The sequence below is a fragment of the Heptranchias perlo genome, chromosome 18 (assembly GCF_035084215.1).
Source record: "Heptranchias perlo isolate sHepPer1 chromosome 18, sHepPer1.hap1, whole genome shotgun sequence".
Taxonomy (NCBI): domain Eukaryota; kingdom Metazoa; phylum Chordata; class Chondrichthyes; order Hexanchiformes; family Hexanchidae; genus Heptranchias; species Heptranchias perlo.
Genome location: NC_090342.1, coordinates 8,725,469 through 8,749,205, shown reverse-complemented (window position 1 = coordinate 8,749,205; position 23,737 = coordinate 8,725,469). Strand labels below are relative to the sequence as shown.

The window sequence follows — 23,737 nt, the reverse complement described above, 5'->3', positions numbered from 1 at the left end:
ATTGCAAACCTAATGAAACTGTATATTTGTGTAGCATTGTATGGAGCACAAAAAGGCAGCAGGGCATTAAGATATTACCAGAACTTTATAAAATTAAGTCAAGCAAGAAGCAACGGAAACTTCAAAAGTGTGACTGATGTAAGTTGTGTTAAGTGCTGTACTGGGAATGGTAACCCTGGTTACTTAATAGTTATGTTGAGTTTTTAGCCGACAGCACCGTCTACAGGATGAGAACAAAATTACAATATACACTCAGACGAACAGCAGTTTGGTGAGCCTTGTCCCATAGAAAGCATTAAATTTGCAATATCAAGACCCCACCTACCATTTAATTTATCAATTAAAGCCTGGAAAACATTTGATATGTGAAGACTATGATAATGATTGAGCATTCAATTTCTGAAGTAAAGTGTTTAATGCAAAAAAAATCCTCAAGTATAAAATAGTGCAACAAATGGAAAGAATTAGTTGGTGAGAAGACACTTTCTGCCTTCAAATAAAAGTCACCACTTTTGATCTTAAAATTGTGTTTGATACAGCTGCCAAAAAAGTTGTTAATTAGAAAATCTTGATCTTTGTGCCACAATCTTTCCTTGTGCCCAGTTTACGTCCTAAGCCCTGTATGACTGGATTCTGTTCAGGTCAAAACAACCCAATTGACTACAGTCCATCATGACTTATATAAAGAGCTGCTTCCAAGACAGATCTAGGGCCTGACATATCAATTTACCTCTCTGTTGCTTACACTGGCAATGGCCTTTGGTTAAATCAGGTTAAAGTTTTGCATTTGGCCATTTATGGAAGTTTTACTCAGATGTGCAGATAGCACCATTTATGTTTGTTGGTTTGGACGGCATTTGCTATAAATATACAAGTAGTCTGAATCTGCAGCTCTGTTATAAGCTGGCCAGTATGTTTCAATTATCTAGTGTTGCAAGTACTGTAAAAGCTAATGCATACATTGCCCCCTGTACACTTGGCAGTGTGAAACATGCAATGATGTGAGCAATCTTTTGACACTCAAGGCACAGTGTAAAAGATATAGATGTGACTTTCCCCCCCCCCCCCCGCTGGTACGATAAAAATATTTTAATGATAGTCATCAGATAAAGAAAGTAAGCCTCAATTTTAGTTACTTTCCAGACAAAGTTGAAATTTGTTTTTATGTAGCACAGCCACCTCAATAGCCTATTAAATGGGCAAATGCAATAACTATAATAATGGTTAAACTCAATTTTTTTCTGTTGTTTAAACCCTCATGTCATCACCTCTGCCCCACACTAATATTTGAAAGGAGTTCTGTTTTTTCTCAGTCGTGCTGTTGGAGTATAGTATTGAATAAGAATCACATGGATTCTCCAATGGCTTAAGTTTATCCACTGTGTAGCTGAGCACACAATGGGCACAATCACCTATCTGTGCCAAGTTAGCTGATCTCAGGTAAGGGTGCAGTAGGGTGTGCTATAATTGACCTCAGCAACCTTGGGCTAGAGGGACAAAAACAAGTCAGGGTTTTCTCTCTCCTGATCACTACCCAGTGATCCCTGCTAGAAATGCAACCGTGGACAGAATCTGGCTTGCTATGAGGTCCCCCACATGTTAATATCAGATTGACACCCAGGCTCACAAACAGTGCTGGAACTGGTACTGGGGGAAACCTTGTAACTGTGTTTCCATTCCAGAGGAAGGATTCAATGCTTTTAAAGGGAGAAGAGGGAGAAAACTGGCTGAAAAGAAAAAAAGGGAATCACATCATGGAATGTGTTTAGTAAAAATGTGAACATTTACCTGACAATGCCTAATTTTCACAGGAAGTAACAACAATTAAATCTGATTGTTTTTCAATATGATATTAAACCGTTGACACTCTGTGGAATCATAAGCTCACCTGGGGTTTAGAGAAAAGGGCTATTCCAATGTCCATCACTGGGGGATCGGTTGATTGCATGTTAGCTACATGTGTCCTGGGATTAATCTGTATAGTTAAAAGGGATAAAAATGTGCAAAATCAACCTAGTTATATAAGCTTCTCTATATACAATCAAAATCTTATGGGAACAGGTACAATGAATAAATAAAATTAGATTTGATAATATGCTTGCTTTTGAAGAGGTCAAAGAATTACGAAGAATGTACTGCATATAAACAGGCCATTCATAGAAACATAGAAAATAGGAGCAGTAGGAGGCCATTCGGCCCTTCGAGCCTGCGCTACCATTCATTATGATGTAAAGAATCTTACAACACCAGGTTACAGTCCAACAATTTTATTTGAAAATCACAAGCTTTCGGAGGCTTTCTCCTTCGTCAGGTGAATGACGAAGGAGAAAGCCTGTCAGGTTTCACCTGACGAAGGAGAAAGCCTCCGAAAGCTTGTGATTTTCAAATAAAATTGTTGGACTATAACCTGGTGTTGTAAGATTCTTTACATTTGTCAACCGCAGTCCATCACCGGCATCTCCACATCATTCATTATGATCATGGCTGATCCTCTATCTCAATACCATATGCCCGCTCTCTCCCCATACCCCTTAATGCCTTTTGTGTCTAGAAATCTATCTAGCTTCTTCTTAAATATATTCAGTGACTTGGCCTCCACAGCCTTCTGTGGTAGAGAACTCCATAGGTTCACCACCCTCCGAGTAAAGAAATTTCTCCTCATCTCAGTCCTAAATGTCCTACCCCGTATCCTGAGACTGCGACCCCTCGTTCTGGACCCCTCCTGCCAGGGGAAACATCCTCCCTGCATCCAGTCTGTCGAGCCCTGTCATAATTTTATGTTTCAATGAGATCCCCTCTCATTCTTCTAAACTCGAGTGAATACAGGCCGAGTCGACCCAATCTTTCCCCATTTTTAAAAAATTCGTTCATGGGATGAGAGCGTCACTGGCAAGGCCAGCATTTATTCCTCATCCCTAATTGCCCTCGAGAAGGTGGTGGTGAGCCGCTTCTTGAACCGCTGCAGTCCATGTGGTGAAGGTTCTCCCACAGTGCCGTTAGGAAGGGAGTTCCAGGATTTTGACCCAGCGACGATGAAGGAACGGCGATATATTTCCAAGTCAGGATGGTGTGAGACTTGGAGGGGAGCGTGCAGGTGGTGTTGTTCCCATGTGCCTGCTGCTCTTGTCCTTCTAGGTGGTAGGTCGCGGGTTTGGGAGGTGCTGTCGAAGAAGCCTTGGCGAGTTGCTGCAGTGCATCCTGTGGATGGTACATACTGCAGCCACTGTGCGCCGGTGGTGAAGGGAGTGAATATTTTGGGTGGTGGATGGGGTGCCAGTCAAGCGGGCTGCTTTGTCCTGGATGGTGTCGAGCTTCTTGAGTGTTGTTGGAGCTGCACTCATCCAGGCAAGTGGAGAGTATTCCATCACACCCCTAACTTGTGCCTTGTAGATGGTGGAAAGGTTTTGGGGAGTCAGGTGAATCACTTGCCGCAGAATACCCAGCCTCTGACCTGCTCTTGTAGCCACAGTATTTATGTGGCTGGTCCAGTTAAGTTTCTGGTCAATGGTGACCCCCAGGATGTTGATGGTGGGGGATTCGGCGATGGTAATGCCATTGAACGTCAGGGGGAGGTGGTTAGACTCTCTCTTGTTGGAGATGATCATGGCCTGGCACTTGTCTGGCGCGAATGTTACTTGCCACTTATCAGCCCAAGCCTGGATGTTGTCCAGGTCTTGCTGCATGCGGGCTCGGACTGCTTCATTATTTGAGGGGTTGTGAATGGAACTGAACACTGTGCAATCATCAGCAAACATCCCCATTTCTGACCTTACAATGGAGGGAAGGTCATTGATGAAGCAGCTGAAGATGGTTGGGCCTGCCTCAGGAGTTCCTCAGGACACTGCCCTGAGGAACTCCTGCAGCAATGTCCTGGGGCTGAGATGATTGGCCTCCAACAACCACTACCATCTTCCTTTGTGCTAGGTATGACTCCATCCACTGGAGAGTTATCCCCCTGATTCCCATTGACTTCAATTTTACTAGGGCTCCTTGGTGCCACACTCGGTTAAATGCTGCCTTGATGTCACTCTCACCTCACCTCTGGAATTCAGCTCTTTTCTCCACGTTTGAACCAAGGCTGTAATGAGGTCTGGAGCCGAGTGGTCCTGGTGGAACCCAAACTGAGCATCGGTGAGCAGGTTATTGCTGAGTAAGTGCCGCTTGATAGCACTGTCGATGACACCTTCCATCACTTTGCTGATGATTGAGAGTAGACTGATGAGGTGGTAATTGGCCGGATTGGATTTGTCCTGCTTTTTGTGGACAGGACATACCTGGGCAATTTTCCACATTGTCAGGTTTTTGCCAGTGTTGTAGTTGTACTGTAACAGCTTGGCTAGAGGCGCAGCTAGTTCTGGAGCACAAGTTTTCAGCACTACAGCCGGGATGTTGTCGGGGCCCATAGCCTTTGCTGTATCCAGTGCACTCAGCCATTTCTTGATATCACAGAGTGAATCGAATTGGCTGAAGACTGGCTTCTGTGATGGTGGGGATATCAGGAGGAGGCCAAGATGGATCATCCACACGGCACTTCTGGCTGAAGATGGTTGCAAACGCTTCAGCCTTGTCTTTTGCACTCACATGCTGAACTCCGCCATCATTGAGGATGGGGTTGTTTACAGAGCCTCCTCCTTCCGTTAGTTGTTTAATTGTCCACCACCATTCACGACTGGATGTGGCAGGACTGCAGAGCTTTGATCTGATCCGTTGGTTGTGGAATCGCTTAGCTCTGTCTACAGCATATTGCTTCCGCTGTTTAGCATGCATGAGGTCCTGAGTTGTAGCTTCACCAGGTTGGCACCTCATTTTTAGGTACGCCTGGTGCTGCTCCTGGCATGCTCTTCTACACTCCTCATTGAACCAGGGTTGATCCCCTGGCTTGTTGGTAATGGTAGAGTAAGGAATATGCCGGGCCACGAGGTTATAGATTGTGCTGGAATACAATTCTGCTGCTGCTGATGGCCCACAGCGCCCAGATGCCCAGTTTTGAGCTGCTAGATCTATTTAGCACGGTGGTAGTGCCACACATGTTGGATGGTGTCCTCAATGCGAAGACGGGACTTCATCACCACGAGGACTGTGCGGTGGTCACTCCTACCAATACTGTCATGGATAGATGTATTTGTGACAGGTAGATTGGTAAGGATGAGGTCAAGTAAGTTTTTCCCTCGTGCTGGTTCGCTCACCACCTGCCGCAGGCCCAGTCAATCAGCTACGTCCTTCAGGGCTCGGCCAGCTCGGTCAGTAGTGGTGCTACCGAGCCACTCTTGGTGATGGACATTGAAGTCCCCCACCCAGAGTACATTCTGTGCCTTTGCTACCCTCAGAGCTTCCTCCAAGTGGTGTTCAACATGGAGGAGGACTGATTCATCAGCTGAGGGAGGGCAGTAGGTGGTAATCAGCAGGAGGTTTCCTTGCCCATGTTTGACCTGATGCCATGAGATTTCATGGGGTCCAGAGTTAATGTTGAGGACTCCCAGGGCCACTTCCTCCTGACTGTATATCACTGTACCGCCACCTCTGGTGGGTCTGTCCTGCCGGTGGGACAGGACATACCCAGGGATGGTGATGGAAGAGTGAGGGACGTTAGCTGAAAGGTATGATTCTGTGAGTATGGCTATGTCAGGCTGTTGCTTGACTAGTCTGTGGGACAGCTCTCCCAATTTTGTCACAAGTCCCCAGATGTTAGTGAGGAGGACTTTGCAAGGTCGACTGGGCTTGGTTTGTCTTTGTCGTGTCTGGTGCCTAATGGTCCGATGCCGGGTGGTCTGTCCAGCTTTATTCTTAAATGATAGTCCTGCCATTCCAGGGATCAGTATGGTGATCGCTGCACTCCCTCTATGGCAAATATATCCTTTCTAAGGTAAGGAGACCAAAACTGCACACAATACTCCAGGTGTGGTCTCACCAATGCCCTGTATAACTGCAGTAAGACATCCTTGCTCCAATACTCAAATCCTCTTGCAATGGAGGCCAATATACCATTTGCCTTCCTAACTGCTTGCTGCACCTGCATGTTTGCTTTCAGTGACTGGTGTACAAGGACACCCAGGTCCCTTTGTACATCAACATTCCCCAATCTATCACTATTTAAATAATACTCTGCCTTTCTGTTTTTCCTTCCGGAGTGGATAACTTCACATTTATCCACATTATACTACATCAGTCATGTATTTGCTCACTCACTCAACTTGTCTAAATCGCCTTGAAGCCTCTTTACATCCTCCTTACAACTCATGATCCCACCTAGTTTTGTGTCGTCAGCAAACTTGGAAATATTACATTTGGTTCCCTCATCCAAATCATTGATTATATATTGTGAATAGCTGGGGCCCAAGCACTGATCCCTGCGGTACCCCACTAGTCACTGCCTGCCACCCTGAAAAAGACCCATTTATTCCTACACTCCGTTTCCTGTCTGTTAACCAATTTTCAATCCATGCCAGTATATTACCCCCAATCCCATGTGCTTTAATTTTGCACACTAACCTCTTATGTGGGACTTTATCAAAGGCCTTCTGAAAATCCAAATAAACCACATCCACTGGTTCTCCCTTATCTATTCTACCAGTTACATCCTCAAAAAACTCCAGTAGGTTTGTCAAATATGATTTCCCTTTCATAAATCAATGTTGACTTTGTCTAATCCAGTTGATATTTTCTAAGTGTCCTGTTATCACATCCTTTATAATACTCTAGCATTTTCCCTACTACTGATGTTAGGCTAACTGGTCTGCAGTTCCGTGTTTTCTCTCTCCCTCCTTTTTTAAATAGTGGGGTTACATTTGCCACCCTCCAATCTGCAGGAACTGTTCCATAATCAATAGAATTTTGGAAGTTGACAACTAATGCATCCACTATTTCTGTGGCTACCTCTTTTAGTACTCTGGGACGCAGATTATCAGGTCCTAGGGATTTATTGGCTTTCAGTCCCATTAATTTCTCCAGCACTATTTTTTTTTACTAATACTAATTTCCTTTAATTCCTCCTCCTCACTAGTCCCTTGGTTCCCTAGCATTTCTGGAAAGTTATTTGTGAAGACAGAACCAAAGCATTTGTTTAATTGCTCTGCCATTTCCCTGTTCCCCATTATAAATTCTCCTGTTTCTGACTGTAAGGGACCTACATTTGTCTTCTCTAATCTTTTTCTTTTTACATACTTGTAGAAGCTTTTACAGTCCACTTTTATGTTCCCTGCAAGTTTCCTCTCATACTCTATTTTTCCCCTCTTAATCAATCTCTTGGTCCTTTTTTGCTGAATTCTAAACTGCTCCCAATCCTCAGGCTTGTTACTTTTTCTGGCAACTTTATATGATTCCTCTTTGGATCTAATACTATCCTTAATTTCTTTTGTTAGCCATGGTTGGGCCGCATTTCCTTTTGTGTTTTTGTGCCAGAAAGGAATGTATAATTGTTGCAGTTCATGCATTCGTTCCTTAAATGTTAGCCATTGCCTATCCACCGTCATGCCTTTTAATGAAGCTTCCCAATCTATCATTGCCAACTCACTCCTCATACCTCCGAGGTTTCCTTTGTTTAGATTTAGGACCCTAGTTGAGGATTGGACTACTTCACTTTCCATCTTAATGAAGAATTCTATCATGTTATGGTCACTCTTCCCTAAAGGACCCCGCACAAGATGATTATTAATTAACCACTTCTCATTGCACAATACCTAATCTAGGATAGCCTGTTCCCTGGTTGGCTTCTCAATGTACTGGTCTAAAAAGCCATCTCGTACACACTTCAGGAGTTCATCCTCCACAGTATTATTGCTAATTTGGTTTGGCCAGTCTATATGTAGTTTAAAGTCACCCATGATTACTGTAGTACCCTTGTTACGTGCATCTCTAATTTCCTGTTTGATCCCATCCCCTACATTACCACTACTGTTTGGAGGCCTATAGACAACTCCCACCAGTGTTTTCTGCCCCTTGGTGCTTCTTAACTCCACCCAGACTGATTCTACATCTTGATTTTCAGAGCCAATATCCTTTTTCGTTATTGCTCGGATTCCATCCTTTACTAACGACGCCACCCCACCTCCTTTTCCTTTTTGCCTGTCCTTCCTAAATATGGAATACGCTTGGATATTCAGCTCCCAGCCTTGGTCACCCTACAGCTATGTCTCTGTAATTGCTATTATATCATATCCATTTACATTGGCCCACCAGGTCCATGCCGGTGTTTATGCTCCATGTGAGCCTCCTCCCACCGATCTTCATCTACCCCCATCAACATATCCTTCTATTCCCTTCTCCCCCATGTATTTATCTAATTTCCCCTTAAATGCTTCTATGCTAGTCGCCTCAACTACTCCTTGTGGTAGCGAGTTCCACATTCTTACCACTCTCTGGACGAAGAAATTTCTCCTGAATTCCCTATTGGATTTATTAGTGACCATCTTATATTTATGGCCCCTAGTTCTGGTCTCCCCCACAAGTGGAAACATCTTCTCTACGTCTACCCTTTCATAATCTTAAAGACCTCTATCAGGTGACCCCTCAGCCTTGTCTTTTCTGCAGAAAAGAGCCCCAGCCTATTCAATCTTTCCTGATAGGTATAACATCTCATTTCTGGTATCATCCTAGTAAATCTTTTTTCACCTTCTCCGGTGCCTCTATATCCTTTTTATAGTGTGGTGACCAGAACTGTTCGTAGTACTCCAAGTACGGTCTAAACAAGATTCTGTATAAGTTTAGTATAACTTCTCTGCTTTTCAATTCTATCCCTCTAGAAATGAACCCGTGTTTGGTTTGCTTTTTTAAACAAAAAAATGGTCTTATTAACCTGTGTCGCTACTTTTAGTGATTTGTGTATCTGTACCCCTAAATCCCTCTACCCCATACAGACTCTTATTGTCCAAGGAGTACGTGGCCTCCTTATTATCGCTACCAAAATGTACCATCTCACGCTTATCTATATAGAAATTCATTTGCCAATTGCACGCCCATTCTGCTATCTCTTCCCTAACTTCTTTTAGTATATGCGGATGCAATCCATCCAGATCTGGGGTTTTATACCCTCTTTGTATCTTAAAATGTTTTTACATCTTTTTTGATCTCTTCTTCTAATATCATGCCCACCATATTAGTCTCCCAGGTAAATACTCAAGCAAAGTAAAATTATTTAATTTTTCTGCCATTTCGCTGTCATTGCCTGTGAGTTTATCATGTGTATCCCTTAGTGGCCCTTTCCCTATCCCGATTTTTTTTTTTGTTATTTATGTCCGTAGAATATTTTACTATATTTTTTGATTTTCCTTGATAATTTAATTTTGTGGTTTTTTTTTGCCTTCCTAATTGTCTTTTTGACTTCTTTCCTAACTTTTTTGTATTCCCTTTTGTCATCCTGTCCTTTGTTGTCTTTGCACTTAGTGTATGCCTTTTTCTTTAGTTTCAATTTTGCTTTTATTTCTTTATTCATCTATGGTGTGTCATTACTGGCTAGTTTGTGCATCGACAGCTTAGATTTAATTACTTCATGCAGAAGCTAGTGAACATTTAGAACAAACTGTCCAGGGAGGCAGATATTGTGGAAAAATGTAAGAGAATTGGATAAACAATTGAGGAAGTAGGCGCATGAAGGGTATTTATCTTTGGAACTGACCAGATGGACCACAATTTTTTCAGGCCGTGTACTTTCCTATGAATGTAAACAGCTTCACTCCAAATTTAACTGATATGAACAAATATATGATTCAATATAAATTCAGTTTAAGAACCAATAATCTATGATATAATGTTAAGTAGACTGTGAAGCATCCAATTATGTCTCAAATTGTACAGATGTTCAACTTGTTCCATTTATGCATTTGCAGTCTGTTATTTGAAATTCAAGCAGTGATCCCAAAGTTGCAGCTTTAAAAAATCTTTGCATTTATGAGTCAGAATCAAAAGTTCTTATTAACTCAGTAACTCAAATTGCATTTTAGGCTTGAGACACTCCCTGGAGTTTCAAGAAAGCAGACAATCTCAGCAGAGAGACAAGAGCCAGTTCGTGTGATATAATGGGAATATTAGCCGTATCTGTTCAGAATAGAATAACTCTGTTTCTTTGGGTTGATAGACCGTGGAAACTGCTCATGTTTGAAGCCATATTATAGAAAGGCCTCTGTTGAGACCTTTGATTGGAACACCATGCAGGTAAGGTGGTCTGTATCCATGGGGGTCAACCTGTCATTTTCATCTACTAGGCTCCTGGCGCTTGCTCCACTTTGCTAGTTTTTCGTTCTTCCCTTTCTACCTGCCGACGCACCCCCCCCCCCCCCCCGCCCCACCCCAAACTCTTTAAGCTATTCACACATTCTGGCTGTCGTATGTGTCTTTTATTTCTATGATTTCTCTTATTATGTCTCCTATTGTCTCATGCTAATATCACTTCTGCCATTTAACCTTCTTTGTTTTCCCCTTGTTCAGCTCCTTTTTAAATGCTGTTCATCTGGAATATATCCCAGTTGTGATTAAGGTTCGACAGCTGAAACGTTAACTTCTCTGTTCTCTCCACAGTTACTGCCTAACTTGCTGAGCTTTTCCAACATTTTCTGTAACAGAAAGCCATTGTTCTGGAACACAATAGTCTGGATCAAAACATGGATAAATAATAGCTGGAAGCCTATTAAAGAGAGTGAATGCTGTCTCCTGTTTAATATTTCATATATTTTTAAAAAGTAGTTCCAAAGGTAGGTGTGGTAATGATTTTTGAAATGAGCCTGCGTCAGAATGTCTCTACCAAGTAATGGTTAGAGATTTGGACTGTTTGCCTGGTCTTCATTTACAGCAGAACAGGAGTAAAATACTAAATTTATACATGGGGCATATTATAAATTCAACAACTCTGTATTTTGTAAATGTGCCACAATGTAATCTTTTTGGAAAGTAGGATCATCAAACATGCAGGAGACTTGAAATGTCTAGATTCCTCCACATCTTTTTCAGTCACATATGCAAGGATGTTATATAATGCTGGCAGAAAGTTGGCCAATATCAAGCGTGCAGAACCTACTAATGAATGTTTAGCTCTTCATTATTACTTGGGGAACCTTTTATGGGAACTCTAGCTTTCAGTAGAATTAATAAAGCACAATGGTTATTTATGGAACTCTTTCAGGGACTATGGGACAGCCTCAGAATTTTTCAATGATCTCCAGCTATAACTAAATATTTTGGCAACGATCATTTAGACAGGTTCCTCCTTTGTGCCAACAGTAAGAGGCCTCTTTTCACAAGAGCATCTGTGTTATGCCTTTGTATTTTTCTATCTCTTACTTTTCATTCTATCCCTCATTACTTATCTATTGTTCTCCATCACAAGGGAAGGTATAACTCATTTTCCTAGAAGCTATAGAACATCACATGTTTACTTAACTTGAAATCACACTACTGTTACAACCTGTTCTACAACACTATTATTCATGGTATTGTGTCTATCTATCGCTGATGAGTAATTCACCTACACTTGGAACAAAAAGAAATAATTTGATGATACTGTGGACAGCACAGTATTGCAATTAGCTGAAGATTAATTTTAATAAAATAACTCAGGTTTCCATCAACTGACAGGCCTCTATAATAGTGTTAAGTGAACACAGTAGAACCAGTGGATTGGAGAGGCCTTTGAAGGCACTATAGAAAATTTCATACATTTCACTGGGCTGAGTACTATCCTTTGTAAAGTTCATGCCTTGTTCAGACACCAGCAGCTCAGTGCTGTGTGAAGTAAAACAGACCATGCCTCCCTTCCTACCTCCACTAAAGGCTAACACGAGTACCATCCCGACACCACTGGCGGATGGAGGCAAAGAAGAATCCAATGCCTGTAGATCTTTACAATGGGTACTCACTTGTCTGAATAATAAGAATGGACTTTGCCTGCATAGAACAATGGAGCTGATGACAGGTAGGCCAATTGATTAAATATGCTCACTCAGTACAGATGGCTATCCATTTCTGCACAATAACACAAACAGAACTAGAGGAACTACTATATTTCTGTCAGGTGATCCAATATGTCTCCATCATTTTTAAATAATATCTTAATTCATGACAAATTTATTTTCAAATGCCATGTAACAGTGTGACAGGAAGGGACAGAGAGTTTAATGGTAATAGTGCATCAGTGAATAAGGTCAAATCAGGGAACAATAGTAAAAAGTTAAAATTAAAGGCACTTTATCTGAATGCATGGAACATTCATAACAAGATAGATGAATTAATGGCACAAATAGAGATAAATCTAGTAACCATCACTGAGACGTAGTTGCAAGGTGACCAAGGTTGGGAACTAAATATTCCAGGGTACTTGACTTTTTAAAAAGACAGACAAAATGAAAAAGGAGGGGGGTAGCCCTGATAATAAAGGATGACATAAGGACAGTAGTGAGAAAGGATCTTGGCTTGGAAGATCAGGAAGTAGAATCAGTATGGGTGGAGATAAGAAATAACAAGAGGCAGAAAACACCGGTGGGAGAAGTTTATGAGCCCTGTAACTGTAGTTATACTGTTGACAGAGTATTAATGAAGAAATAAGAGGAGCTTGTAACAAAGGTAATGCAATAATCGTAGAGGACTTTAATCTTCGTATAGACTGGGCAAATCAAATTGACAAGTGTAGTTTGGAGGATGAATTCATGGAATTCATTCGAGACAGTTTCCTAGAACAATACGTCATGGAACCAACCAGGGAACGGGCTCATTAAGATCTTGTCTTGTGTAATGAGACACGGTTAATTTAAAAAAAAATTCGTTCATGGGATGTCGGTGTCACTGGCGAGGCCAGCATTTATTGCCCATCCCTAATTGCCCTTGAGAAGGTGATGGTGAGCCGCCTTCTTGAACCGCTGCAGTCCGTATGGTGACGGTTCTCCCACAGTGCTGTTAGGAAGGGAGTTCCAGGATTTTGACCCAACGACGATGAAGGAACGGCGATATATTTCCAAGTCGGGCTGATGGATGATTTGGAGGGGAACGTGCAGGTGGTGTTGTTCCCATGTGCCTGCTGCCCTTGTCCTTCTAGGTGGTAGAAGTTGTGGGTTTGGGAGGTGCTGTCGAAGAAGCATTGGCGAGCTGCTGCAGTGCATCCTGTGGATGGTATACATTGCAGTCACAGTGCGCCGGTGGTGAAGGGAGTGAATGTTTAGGGTGGTGGTTGGGGTGCCAATCAAGCGGGCTGCTTTGCCCTGGATGGTGTCGAGCTTTGAGTGTTGTTGGAGCTGCACTCATCCAGGCAAGTGGAGTGTATTCCATCACACTCCTGACTTGAGCCTTGTAGATGGTGTGAAGGCTTTGGGGAGTCAGGAGGTGAGTCACTCGCCACAGAATACCCAGCCTCTGACCTGCTCTTGTAGCCACAGTATTTATTTGGCTGGTCCAGTTAAGTTTCTGGTCAATGGTGACCCCCAGGATGTTGATGGTGCGGGATTCGGCGATGGTAATGCCGTTGAATGTCAAGGGAGGTGGTTAGACTCTCTCTTGTTGGAGATGGTCATTGCCTGGCAACTTGTCTGGCGCGAATGTTACTTGTCACTTATCAGCCCAAGCCTGGATGTTGTCCAGGTCTTGCTGCATGCGGGCTCGGACTGCTTCATTATTTAAGGGGTTGTGAATGGAACTGAACACTGTGCAATCATCAGCGAACATCCCCATTTCTGACCTTATGATGGAGGGAGGGTCATTGATGAAGCAGCTGAAATGGTTGGGCCTAGGACACTGCCCTGAGGAACTCCTGCAGCAATGTCCTGGGGCTGAGATGATTGGCCTCCAACAACCACTACCATCTTCCTTTGTGCTGGGTATGACTCTAGCCACTGGAGAGTTTTCCCCCTGATTCCCATTGACTTCAATTTTACTAGGGCTCCTTGGTGCCACACTTGGTCAAACGCTGCCTGGTTGTCAAGGGCAGTCACTCTCACCTCACCTCTGGAATTCAGCTCTTTTGTCCATGTTTGGACCAAGGCTGTAATGAGGTCTGGAGCCGAGTGGTCCTGGCGGAACCCAAACTGAGCATCGGTGAGCAGGTTATTGGTGAGTAAGTGCCGCTTGATAGCACTGTCGACGACACCTTCCATCACTTTGCTGATGATTGAGAGTAGACTGATGGGGCGGTAATTGACCGGATTGGATTTGTCCTGCTTTTTGTGGACAGGACATACCTGGGCAATTTTCCACATTGTTGGGTAGATGCCAGTGTTGTAGCTGTACTGGAACAGCTTGGCTCGAGGCGCAGCTAGTTCTGGAGCACAAGTCTTCAGCATTACAGCCGGGATGTTGTCGAGGCCCATAGATTTTGCTGTATCCAGTGCACTCAGCCATTTCTTGATATCGTGTGGAGTGAATCGAATTGGCTGAAGACTGGCTTCTGTGATGGTGGGGATATCGGGAGGAGGCCAAGATGGATTATCCACTCGGCACTTCTGGCTGAAGATGGCTGCAAACACTTCAGCCTTGTCTTTTGTACCCACGTGCTGGACTCCGCCATCATTGAGGATGGGGATGTTTACAGAGCCTGCTCCTCCCGTTGTTTAATCGTCCACCACCATTCACGACTGGATGTGGCAGGACTGCAGAGCTTTGATCTGATCCGTTGGTTGTTGAATCACTTAGCTCTGTCTATAGCATGTTGCTTCCGCTGTTTAGCATGCATGTAGTCCTGAGTTATAGCTTCACCAGGTTAGCAACTCATTTTTAGGTACGCCTGGTGCTGCTCCTGGCATGCTCTTCTACACTCCTCATTGAACCAGGGTTGGTCCCCTGGCTTGTTGGTAATGGTAGAATGAGGAATGTGCCAGGCCATGAGGTAAGTAGTAATCTCATAGTAAGGGATCCTCTGGGGAAGAGTGATCATAATATGATGAATTTCACATTGTGTTCGAGAGTCGAAGAACCATAGAAATTTACGGTACAGAAGGAGGCCATTTGCCCCTTCGTGTTTGTGCCGGCCGAAAAAGAGCTTTCCAACCTAATCCCACATTCTAGCTCTTGGTCCATAGGTAGGTTGCCACACTTCAAGTGCATATCCAAGTACTTTTGAAATGTGATGAGGGTTTCTGCCTCTACCACCCTTTCAGGCAGTGAGTAATGAATTAAAGTAATGAATATTAGTAATGAGAAAGTATTGCAGAAATTAATAGGACGAAAAGCAGACAAATCCCCTGGACCTCTTGGCCTACATCTTAGGATTCTAAAAGAGGTGGTTGCAGAGATAGTGGATGCATTGGTTGTGATCTTCCAAAATTCCATAGATTCTTGAACAATCCCAGTGGATTGGAAGGTAGCAAATGTAACAACGCTATCCAAGAAAGGAGGGAGAGAGAAAATTAGGAACTACAGGCCAGTTAGCTTGGCATCAGTCTTCAGGAAACTGCAGGAATACATTATTAATGGCGTGGGAACAGGGCACTTAGTAAATCATAATATGATTGGGCAGAGTCAACATGGTTTTATGAAAGGGAAATCGTGTTTGACAAATCTATTTGAGTTTTTTTTGAGGATGTAACTAGCAGGGTAGAAAAAGAAGAACCAGTGGATGCAGTACATTTGAATTTTCAAAAGGCATTCGATAAAGTGCCACATGAAAGGTTGTTACACAAGATAAGGACTCATGGGGTTGGGGGTAATATATTAGCATGGATAGAGGATTGGTTAACGGACAGAAAACAGAGAGTAGGAATAAACGGGTCACTTTCAGGTTGGAAGGCTGTTACTAGTGGGGTGCCGCAAGGATCAGAGCTTGGGCCTCAGCTATTTACAATCTATATTAATGACTTAGATGAAGGGACCGAGCATAATATATCCAAGTTTGCTGACAATACAAAGCTGGGTGGGAAAGTAAGCTGTGAGGAGGACACAAAGAGTCTGCAAAGGGATATCGACAGGTTAACTGAGTGGGCAAGAAGGTGGCAGATGAAGTATAAGGTGGGGAAATGTGAGGTTATTCACTTTGGTAGGAAGAATAGATAAACAGAATTTTTTTTAAATGGTGAGAAACTATTAAAAGTTGGTGTTCAGAGGGATTCGGGTATCCTTGTACACGAAACACAGAAAGTTAATGTGCAGATATAGCAAGCAATTAGGAAGGCAAATGGTATGTTGGCCTTTATTGCATGGGGGTTGGAGTACAAGAGCAAGGAAGTCTTGCTACAGTTGTACAGGGCTTTAATGAGACCACACCTGGAATACTATTTACAGTTTTGGTCTCCTTACCTAAGGAAGGACATACTTGCCTCAGAGGCGGTGCAACGAAGGTTCACTAGATTGATTCCTGGGATGAGAGTAGAATGGCCTATACTCTCTGGAGTTTAGAAAAATGAGAGGTAATCTCACTGAAACATATAACATTTTGAGAGGTCTTCACAGGGTAGATGCGGAAAGGCTGCTTCCCCTGGCTGGAGATTCTAGAACTAGAGGGCATAGTCTCAGGATAAGGGGTTGGACATTTAGGACTGAGATGAGGAGAAATGTCTTCACTCAGAGGGTTGTGAATCTTTGGAATTCACTACTCCAGAGGGCTGTGGATGCTCCGTCATTAAGTATATTCAAGGCTCAGATTTTTGAACTCTGAGGGAATCAATGGATATGGGGATCGGGCAGGAAAGAGGCATTGAGGTCGAAGATCAGCCATGATCTTATTGAGCAGGACTTCTTCACTGCACAAGACCTCCAACCAACACTATACACCAGATATATCGACGACATTTTCTTTCTATGGACCCACGGCAAGGAATCACTAAAGAGACTACACGATAACATCAACAAGTTCCATCCCACCATCAAGCTCACCATGGACTACTCCTCAGAATCAGTTTCTTTCTTGGACACACGAATCTCCATCAAAGACGGGCACCTCAGCACCTCACTCTACCGCAAGCCCACAGACAACCTCACGATGCTCCACTTTTCCAGCTTCCACCCTAACCACGTCAAAGAGGCCATCCCCTATGGACAGGCCCTGCGAATACACAGGGTCTGCTCAGACGAGGAGGAACGCGATGGACACCTACAGACGCTGAAAGACGCCCTAGTAAGAACGGGATATGATGCTCGACTCATCGATCGACAGTTCCGACGGGCCACAGCAAAAAATCGCATAGACCTCCTCAGGAGACTAACACGGGACGCAACCAACAGAGTACCCTTTGTCGTCCAGTACTTCCCCGGAGCAGAGAAACTACGCCATGTTCTCCGCAGCCTTCAACATGTCATCAATGACGACGAACACCTCGCTATGGCCATCCCCACACCTCCACTACTCGCCTTTAAACAGCCACCCAACCTCAAACAGACCATCGTTCGCAGCAAATTACCTAGCTTTCAAGAGAACAGCGTCCACGACACCACACAACCGTGCCACGGTAACCTCTGCAAGACATGCCAGATCATCGACACAGATACCACCATCACACGAGAGGACACCACCCACCAGGTGCATGGTTCGTACTCCTGTGACTCGGCCAACGTTGTCTACCTCATACGTTGCAGGAAAGGATGCCCCAGAGCATGGTACATTGGCGAGACCATGCAGACGCTGCGACAACGGATGTACGGACACCGCGCAACAATCACCAAACAGGAGGGTTCCCTCCCAGTCGGGGAACACTTCAGCAGTCATGGACATTCATCCACCGACCTTCGGGTAAGTGTACTCCAAGGCGGCCTTCGAGACACACGACAACGCAAAATCGTTGAGCAGAAACTGATAGCCAAGTTCCGCACCCATGAGGACGGCCTCAACCGGGATCTTGGGTTCATGTCACGCTACACGTTACCCCACCAGCGAACAAATGTTATCTGTTTTTAATATAACGGGTCAGTTGCTGTCTTTTCTATGTTTCTACCTCTCTATCTCTGTTTTTTTTTGTTTGTTGTTTTTTTTTGGTGATTTGTATATTCTGAGACCTTGCAGGTAACACCTGTCTGTATGCACACTGATTGCCTTGGCAACAGGCAGTTGAAAAAACTGTCTGTAATCACCAAGCATTGTTCTGTGAATTATAAATGCGATTTCATTTCGAGGATTTCATTTCGTTCACCTGAGGAAGGAGGAAGCCTCCGAAAGCTTGTGAATTTAAAATAAAATTGCTGGACTATAACTTGGTGTTGTAAGATTGTTTACAATGATCTTATTGAATGGCGGAGCAGGCTCGAGGTGCCATATGGCCTACTCCTGCTCCTGTTTCTTATGTAAAACAAACCAACCATGTGCGTGCGAGAGAGACAGAGAGAGAATTTAAGGCATTAATTCAACATAGGATTACAAATAACATTTGTAATCATCAGAGCCCCTTGACTAATTAGTGCCTTAAATTCCTTTAAAGTGTCAATTATCCTCTATTCATTTCACATATATGCAAAACAGAAACATATTACTATTGAGTAAACTGGGTGTTGTAATATGCAGAGTTACATAATTATGTAAGGTTTTATTATGCACTTAGTGCTTCAGTAGACTACATTCTACATTAATGAGCTTTATGAAGTTTCATTCTTTTGCATTAGCTTCTATGCAGATAGGCAGATAATACAATCACCTGTATCTCCTGAGGTCTGGAAGTATGCAGATGAGGAATTCTTGGGTGAATGTCAGTGATATGAGGAGCAGGGTCAGGATTTGTTCTTTCACTATGGCTTTTCAAAACTTCATTATAAGGAATACTGTCAAAATTTGTCTTCCATACCAATACCTGCAAAACAGCACAAAATGTTAATGCTAAAATATATTTTGTTGCAAACAACAATTTTTTTTAATCCAAAAAAAAAATCTAATTAGAACTTGAATAAGAAAAAGTCACGAGGGGACGTAACTGAATTCTATTCAATCATAGGATGGTAAATGGGTACAGATACAAGAAACTTTAACACATATTAATGCCAACACTTTTCCACATTAGCTGAGTTTTAACTGACTGCACAGCAGAACAAAAGCAAAGAAGAAACCAATAACTAAAATCTAAGTGCCCATGTAATTGAATAAGCAAAGCTGTAAATGGATTGTGTGTACAATTGTTAATTAAAAACTTGACCACATGAAGATAGGAATGAGAACAGCAATTCAACTAATCCATCTCATCCCATCAGTTAGGTCCACATATAGGACCCACTTAGATTACACTACTCTTGCTCTTGCCCTGGTGCAAAGCCTATATCCTTCTGTTGCAAAGCCTACATCCTTCTGTTGCTTGCTGAATCTATTTTCTTTTTGAATGCTTTGAACATACGAAAATGACGGACAGGTAAAACCCACTGGTCCATCTACCCCGTCCCATATAGTTGTGATGCCCTATGCACCACAATACGTAATTTCCTGCGACAGATGAAAAACCACATTAAAATTTCAGGCCAACTACGGAAAAAATTTTTGGAAAATTCCTCTCTGGCCCCTTTAGGCAATCAAAACTAGTCCAGATGATCACATTGACCCCGATTTATATTAGAGGGTACCTACTTCTTGTACGAGGTGATCTCCGCCCCAGTCAGGAACAGGTCTAGCACTCTCGAAGAAATACAGAAAAAAGAACCACCACTGAACATCCACCCTGGTTCTGCCCTTACATAACTTCTAAGTGTGACCTCTGGTCCTCTCTAACCTATCTAGTTGAAATAATTGGTCCGCATTAACACAATCTAGTCGCCCAAGTCTACACTTTTCTAAAGTATACAGACCTAGCTCTTTGAACCTATCTGGGTAATTATGGTGTTTTGAACTGGGAATTAATCTTGTGACCCTCCTCTGCACCTTTCTAAAGCCCCAATATTCCCCACCATATGAGACGACCAAAACTGGCACAGTATTCTAACTGAGGCCTGACCAAGGTCTTGAACAAGGACAAACTGGTATGCTTTATTTTGTAGTGAATACAACCTATAACCCAGTTTGCTTTAGCTATAGCCTCAAGGCATTGAGAGAGTGATGCACTATAATACCCAGATATCTATCTTTCACTACTGGCTTCAATTCTGTCCCCTGCAAGGTGTATGTATATTTAGCATTAGACCTGCCCACGTGCATAACACTACATTTTTCTATATTAAACATCATTTGCCAAACACGAGCCATTCCCCCAGCATCCTCTACAGATATCTTGGTATGGTCCACAAACTTGCAGATCATTCCCCAAACACCAACATCTAGGTCATTAATGAAAATAGCAAAGAGCAAAGGTCCTAACACTGATCCCTGCAGAGTATCACTGGTAATCAGTCTCCAAGCAGATCCACATCCATTGACAACAACTTTCTGTCTATGGGCAGACATTTTAAGACTTTTCCAATTTACTCGACAGCTTCTCTAGTAGCTTGGTAATCTCTATAGAGATAAGTGGTAATAAAGCTTCTTCACTGCCTGTATAAGAGAGAGCAGGATGGCTTCATCCAGTTTATTTATTTTTTGTTGCCTTGGCCTTTGTTTCTATTTGTAGTGGTGCCTATACTAAAGGTAGGGCTCTACTGTGTAGCTCCAATATCTAGAGACCAGTCCTACAGGTTGGGGCTTAAAACATCAAAAGGTAATAACATTGCAATATTCACGATTTAAACCTGTTTCAAGTTAAGTTGGCTGCAGGTTTGTACTGTAATGGAACTATTAAACTCTTTCCACTTCTTGTCTTGGCAGTATTTTGTTTGATCACTATAGTTATCAAGTGCAGTATCACTAATGCTTTAGAATGTCAGTATTAACTGTTTGCATTTGTTGGGCCAGAATTTACTTTAAGCTGGCAAACAAATGGCACTTGCTGTTTCTTAGACTTGCCCTTGCCCGTTTAATTTGCATGAGCTTTTGCATGGCAAATTGCTAAGTGGGCGATCAAAATGGCACGGCGCCCTCTACAGGGCATCTGGGGCCTGTGTGAACGGGGCAAGCAGCTCTGTATCTCCTTAACCAATCAGATTAAAGAATCGTTAATGAGCAATGCAGAGTCTGAACCAGGAAGTGTAAGTTAAGATAGTGAATTCAATGTCAAATCAGGTACAGAAAGCAAAATAAAGAGAGGGAAAGAAAGACTGGATTAAAAGAGAGACAAAGAAAATTTTTTTCAAAAATGTTTTTATTTAAAATCTCCAATTACAATTAAAAGCTGAAGGAATGAGACACCACACTTATAAAAGTTAATTTTCAGTGCCCGAGAGGTTGTTTGGCAGTAATTATAACTTATCACGCCATTAAAAAGGGTACTTAGACTGAAAGGGACAAGTCCTAACTTGCTGTGGCGAGTTTAGTTCGTATCTATCGCACAAATACAGGAACTTCACACTGTTCAATGTATTTGAATGTCAGCGAGATGCTGTTCTTGCGAAGCCAACGGTGAAACGGCGGATCTCGGACAGCAACTTCCGCGTTTAGCCTTGCATCTGCCCTCGCCTGAAGTTGTTGTCCAATTTGCACATAAATAACGGTTATTTTGACAGTAAATTCTGGCCCATCATTTCTGGATCTAAATAGATATGCCGTTCTACTTTCTTTAGCAAATGGTACAACATATTTTGAGTAATTTCAACATTTGTAGTAGAAAAGATCTGGGCATACTGTATGGACATTTTAATTAATGATATAATCTTCATTGTATAATCTTGTGTGCTTTATTTTTACAGTGATATCTAGTTCTCAATACTAAATCCCATTTATTTGTCCAATTACCAAGAGTCAGTGCATTCTTCGTATCATACTTTCCCACACAACTTTGTCATCTGCAGAACAGATATTCTTGCAATGCTGTAGCCCAAATCATTAAATATTACAAATAGCATGGATCTCAAGGTTGAACCCAGAGGGCTCCCCTGGTCACAGCTAGAGCTATTACCATTCAAACTAGCTTGTTTCCTACTGCCTAGCCAATTAATGATCCAATTTACAATTTTACCTCAGAATCCATGAGCTTTTAGTTTAGCCAGAAGTCTCCTGCTGGGCCTTCATCAAATGCTTTCTAAAAGGTCAAAATATGTAATATCCATCAACTCTATTAGATCAAAGAATGCCAATAAATTTGCTAGATTTGACCTGCCTTTCATAAACCCATGTTCCATTGGATTTATTGCCTTTATTCTCGCTAGATACTCTTGAATTGCTTCCTTTATAAAAGGCACCAATATTTTCCCACTACAGATGTTAAGCTAATAGGCCTATAGTTCCCAGGATCATGCTTCTCACCTGTATTAAAGATGGTTATCAGGTTAGCTGCCTGTTCACTTTATTAATGGATACTGTAACCTCCTTCATTGTTTAATATACAACACAAAAAATACCAAACAAATACATTGCAAAATATAACAGGAAGTTGAAAAATGTATTTAATTCTGTAAAGGAGTTTTCATGAGTATAGTGCCCTGTCTTAAGTTTGTTTTACACTGCAGTTCTTAGGTTTTCTTTCAAACACCATTTTGTTATCAAGGAGGCAGGAAGGGAACCTGTTCCCAGTTCTCTCCAATGCCCTATTGTAAACTGATGACAACAGATATCTCACCTCAATCTGCTGCCTACTAAAGGTATTGTACGACTCCGTACATTTGTCCACCCAAGTCCATCACCGGCATCTCCACATCATACCAAAGGTCCAGTTGAGATCAGATCACAAATGCAGTCTAATGAGAATTAACTGCATGGCAGCTTTATAGCAGGGCTTTATCTTGAAGATGGCACCTCTTTTGAGGAGAGTGACTGCGCAGCACCAAGATATACATACAAGAATTTACAGCACAGAAACAAGCCATTCAGCCCAACTGGCTCATGCCAGTGTTTATGCTCCACATGAGCTTCCTCCCACCTTACTTCATCTAACCTCATTAACATATCCTTTTATTCCCTTCTCCCTCATGTATGTATCTCGCTTCCCCTTAAATACACTTGTGTTATTCGCCTCAACCATTCCATGTGGTAGCGAGTCTACAACAGACCCTGACACGAGGAAAGGAAATGTCCTTTACGGAAGGAAATCTGCCGTCCTTACCCGGTCTGGCCTATATGTGACTCCAGACCCACAGAAATGTGGTTGATTCTTAATTGCCCTCTGAAATGGCCTAGCAAGCCACTCAGTTGTAAAATCTCGCTAAAAAAAGTCATAATAAGAGTAAAACCGGACGGACCACCCGGCATCGGACCATTAGGCACCGGACACGACAAAGGCAAACCAAGCCCAGTCGACCCTGCAAAGTCCTCCTCACTAACATCTGGGGACTTGTGCCAAAATTGAGAGAGCTGTCCCACAGACTAGTCAAGCAACAGCCTGACATAGCCATACTCACAGAATCATACCTTTCAACCAATGTCCCAGACTCTTCCATCACCATCCCTGGGTATGTCCTGTCCCACTGGCAGGACAGACCCACCAGAGGTGGCGGTACAGTGATATACAGTCAGGAGGGAGTGGCCCTGGGAGTCCTCAACATTGACTCCGGACCCCATGAAATCTCATGGCGTCAGGTCAAACATGGGCAAGGAAACCTCCTGCTGATTACCACCTACTGTCCTCCCTCAGCTGATGAATCAGTCCTCCTCCATGTTGAACACCACTTGGAGGAAGCACTGAGGGTAGCAAGGACACAGAATGTACTCTGGGTGGGGGACTTCAATGTCCATCACCAAGAATGGCTTGGTAGCACCACTACTGACCCAGCTGGCAGAGTCCTGAAGGACATAGCTGCCAGACTGGGCCTGTGGCAGGTGGTGAGCGAACCAACAGGAGGGAAAAAACTACTTGACCTCGTCCTCACCAATCTACCTGTCGCAGATGCATCTGTCCATGACGGTATT

General features: G+C 42.9%; 1 protein-coding gene across 2 annotated transcripts in view; it reads right to left on the bottom strand.

Moving 5' to 3' along the window:
- The window catches only part of LOC137334562 (POC1 centriolar protein homolog A-like), an 82,012-nt gene that overhangs the window by 23,585 nt on the left and 34,690 nt on the right, over window positions 1-23,737 (bottom strand). For both annotated transcript variants that reach the window (XM_067999327.1, XM_067999329.1), the window contains exons 9-10: window positions 18,525-18,677; window positions 1,889-1,975 (exon numbers count right to left, since the gene is read on the bottom strand). In XM_067999327.1, the coding sequence (XP_067855428.1) occupies window positions 1,889-1,975; window positions 18,525-18,677 (240 nt within the window). The remainder of the gene's footprint in view (window positions 1-1,888; window positions 1,976-18,524; window positions 18,678-23,737) is intronic.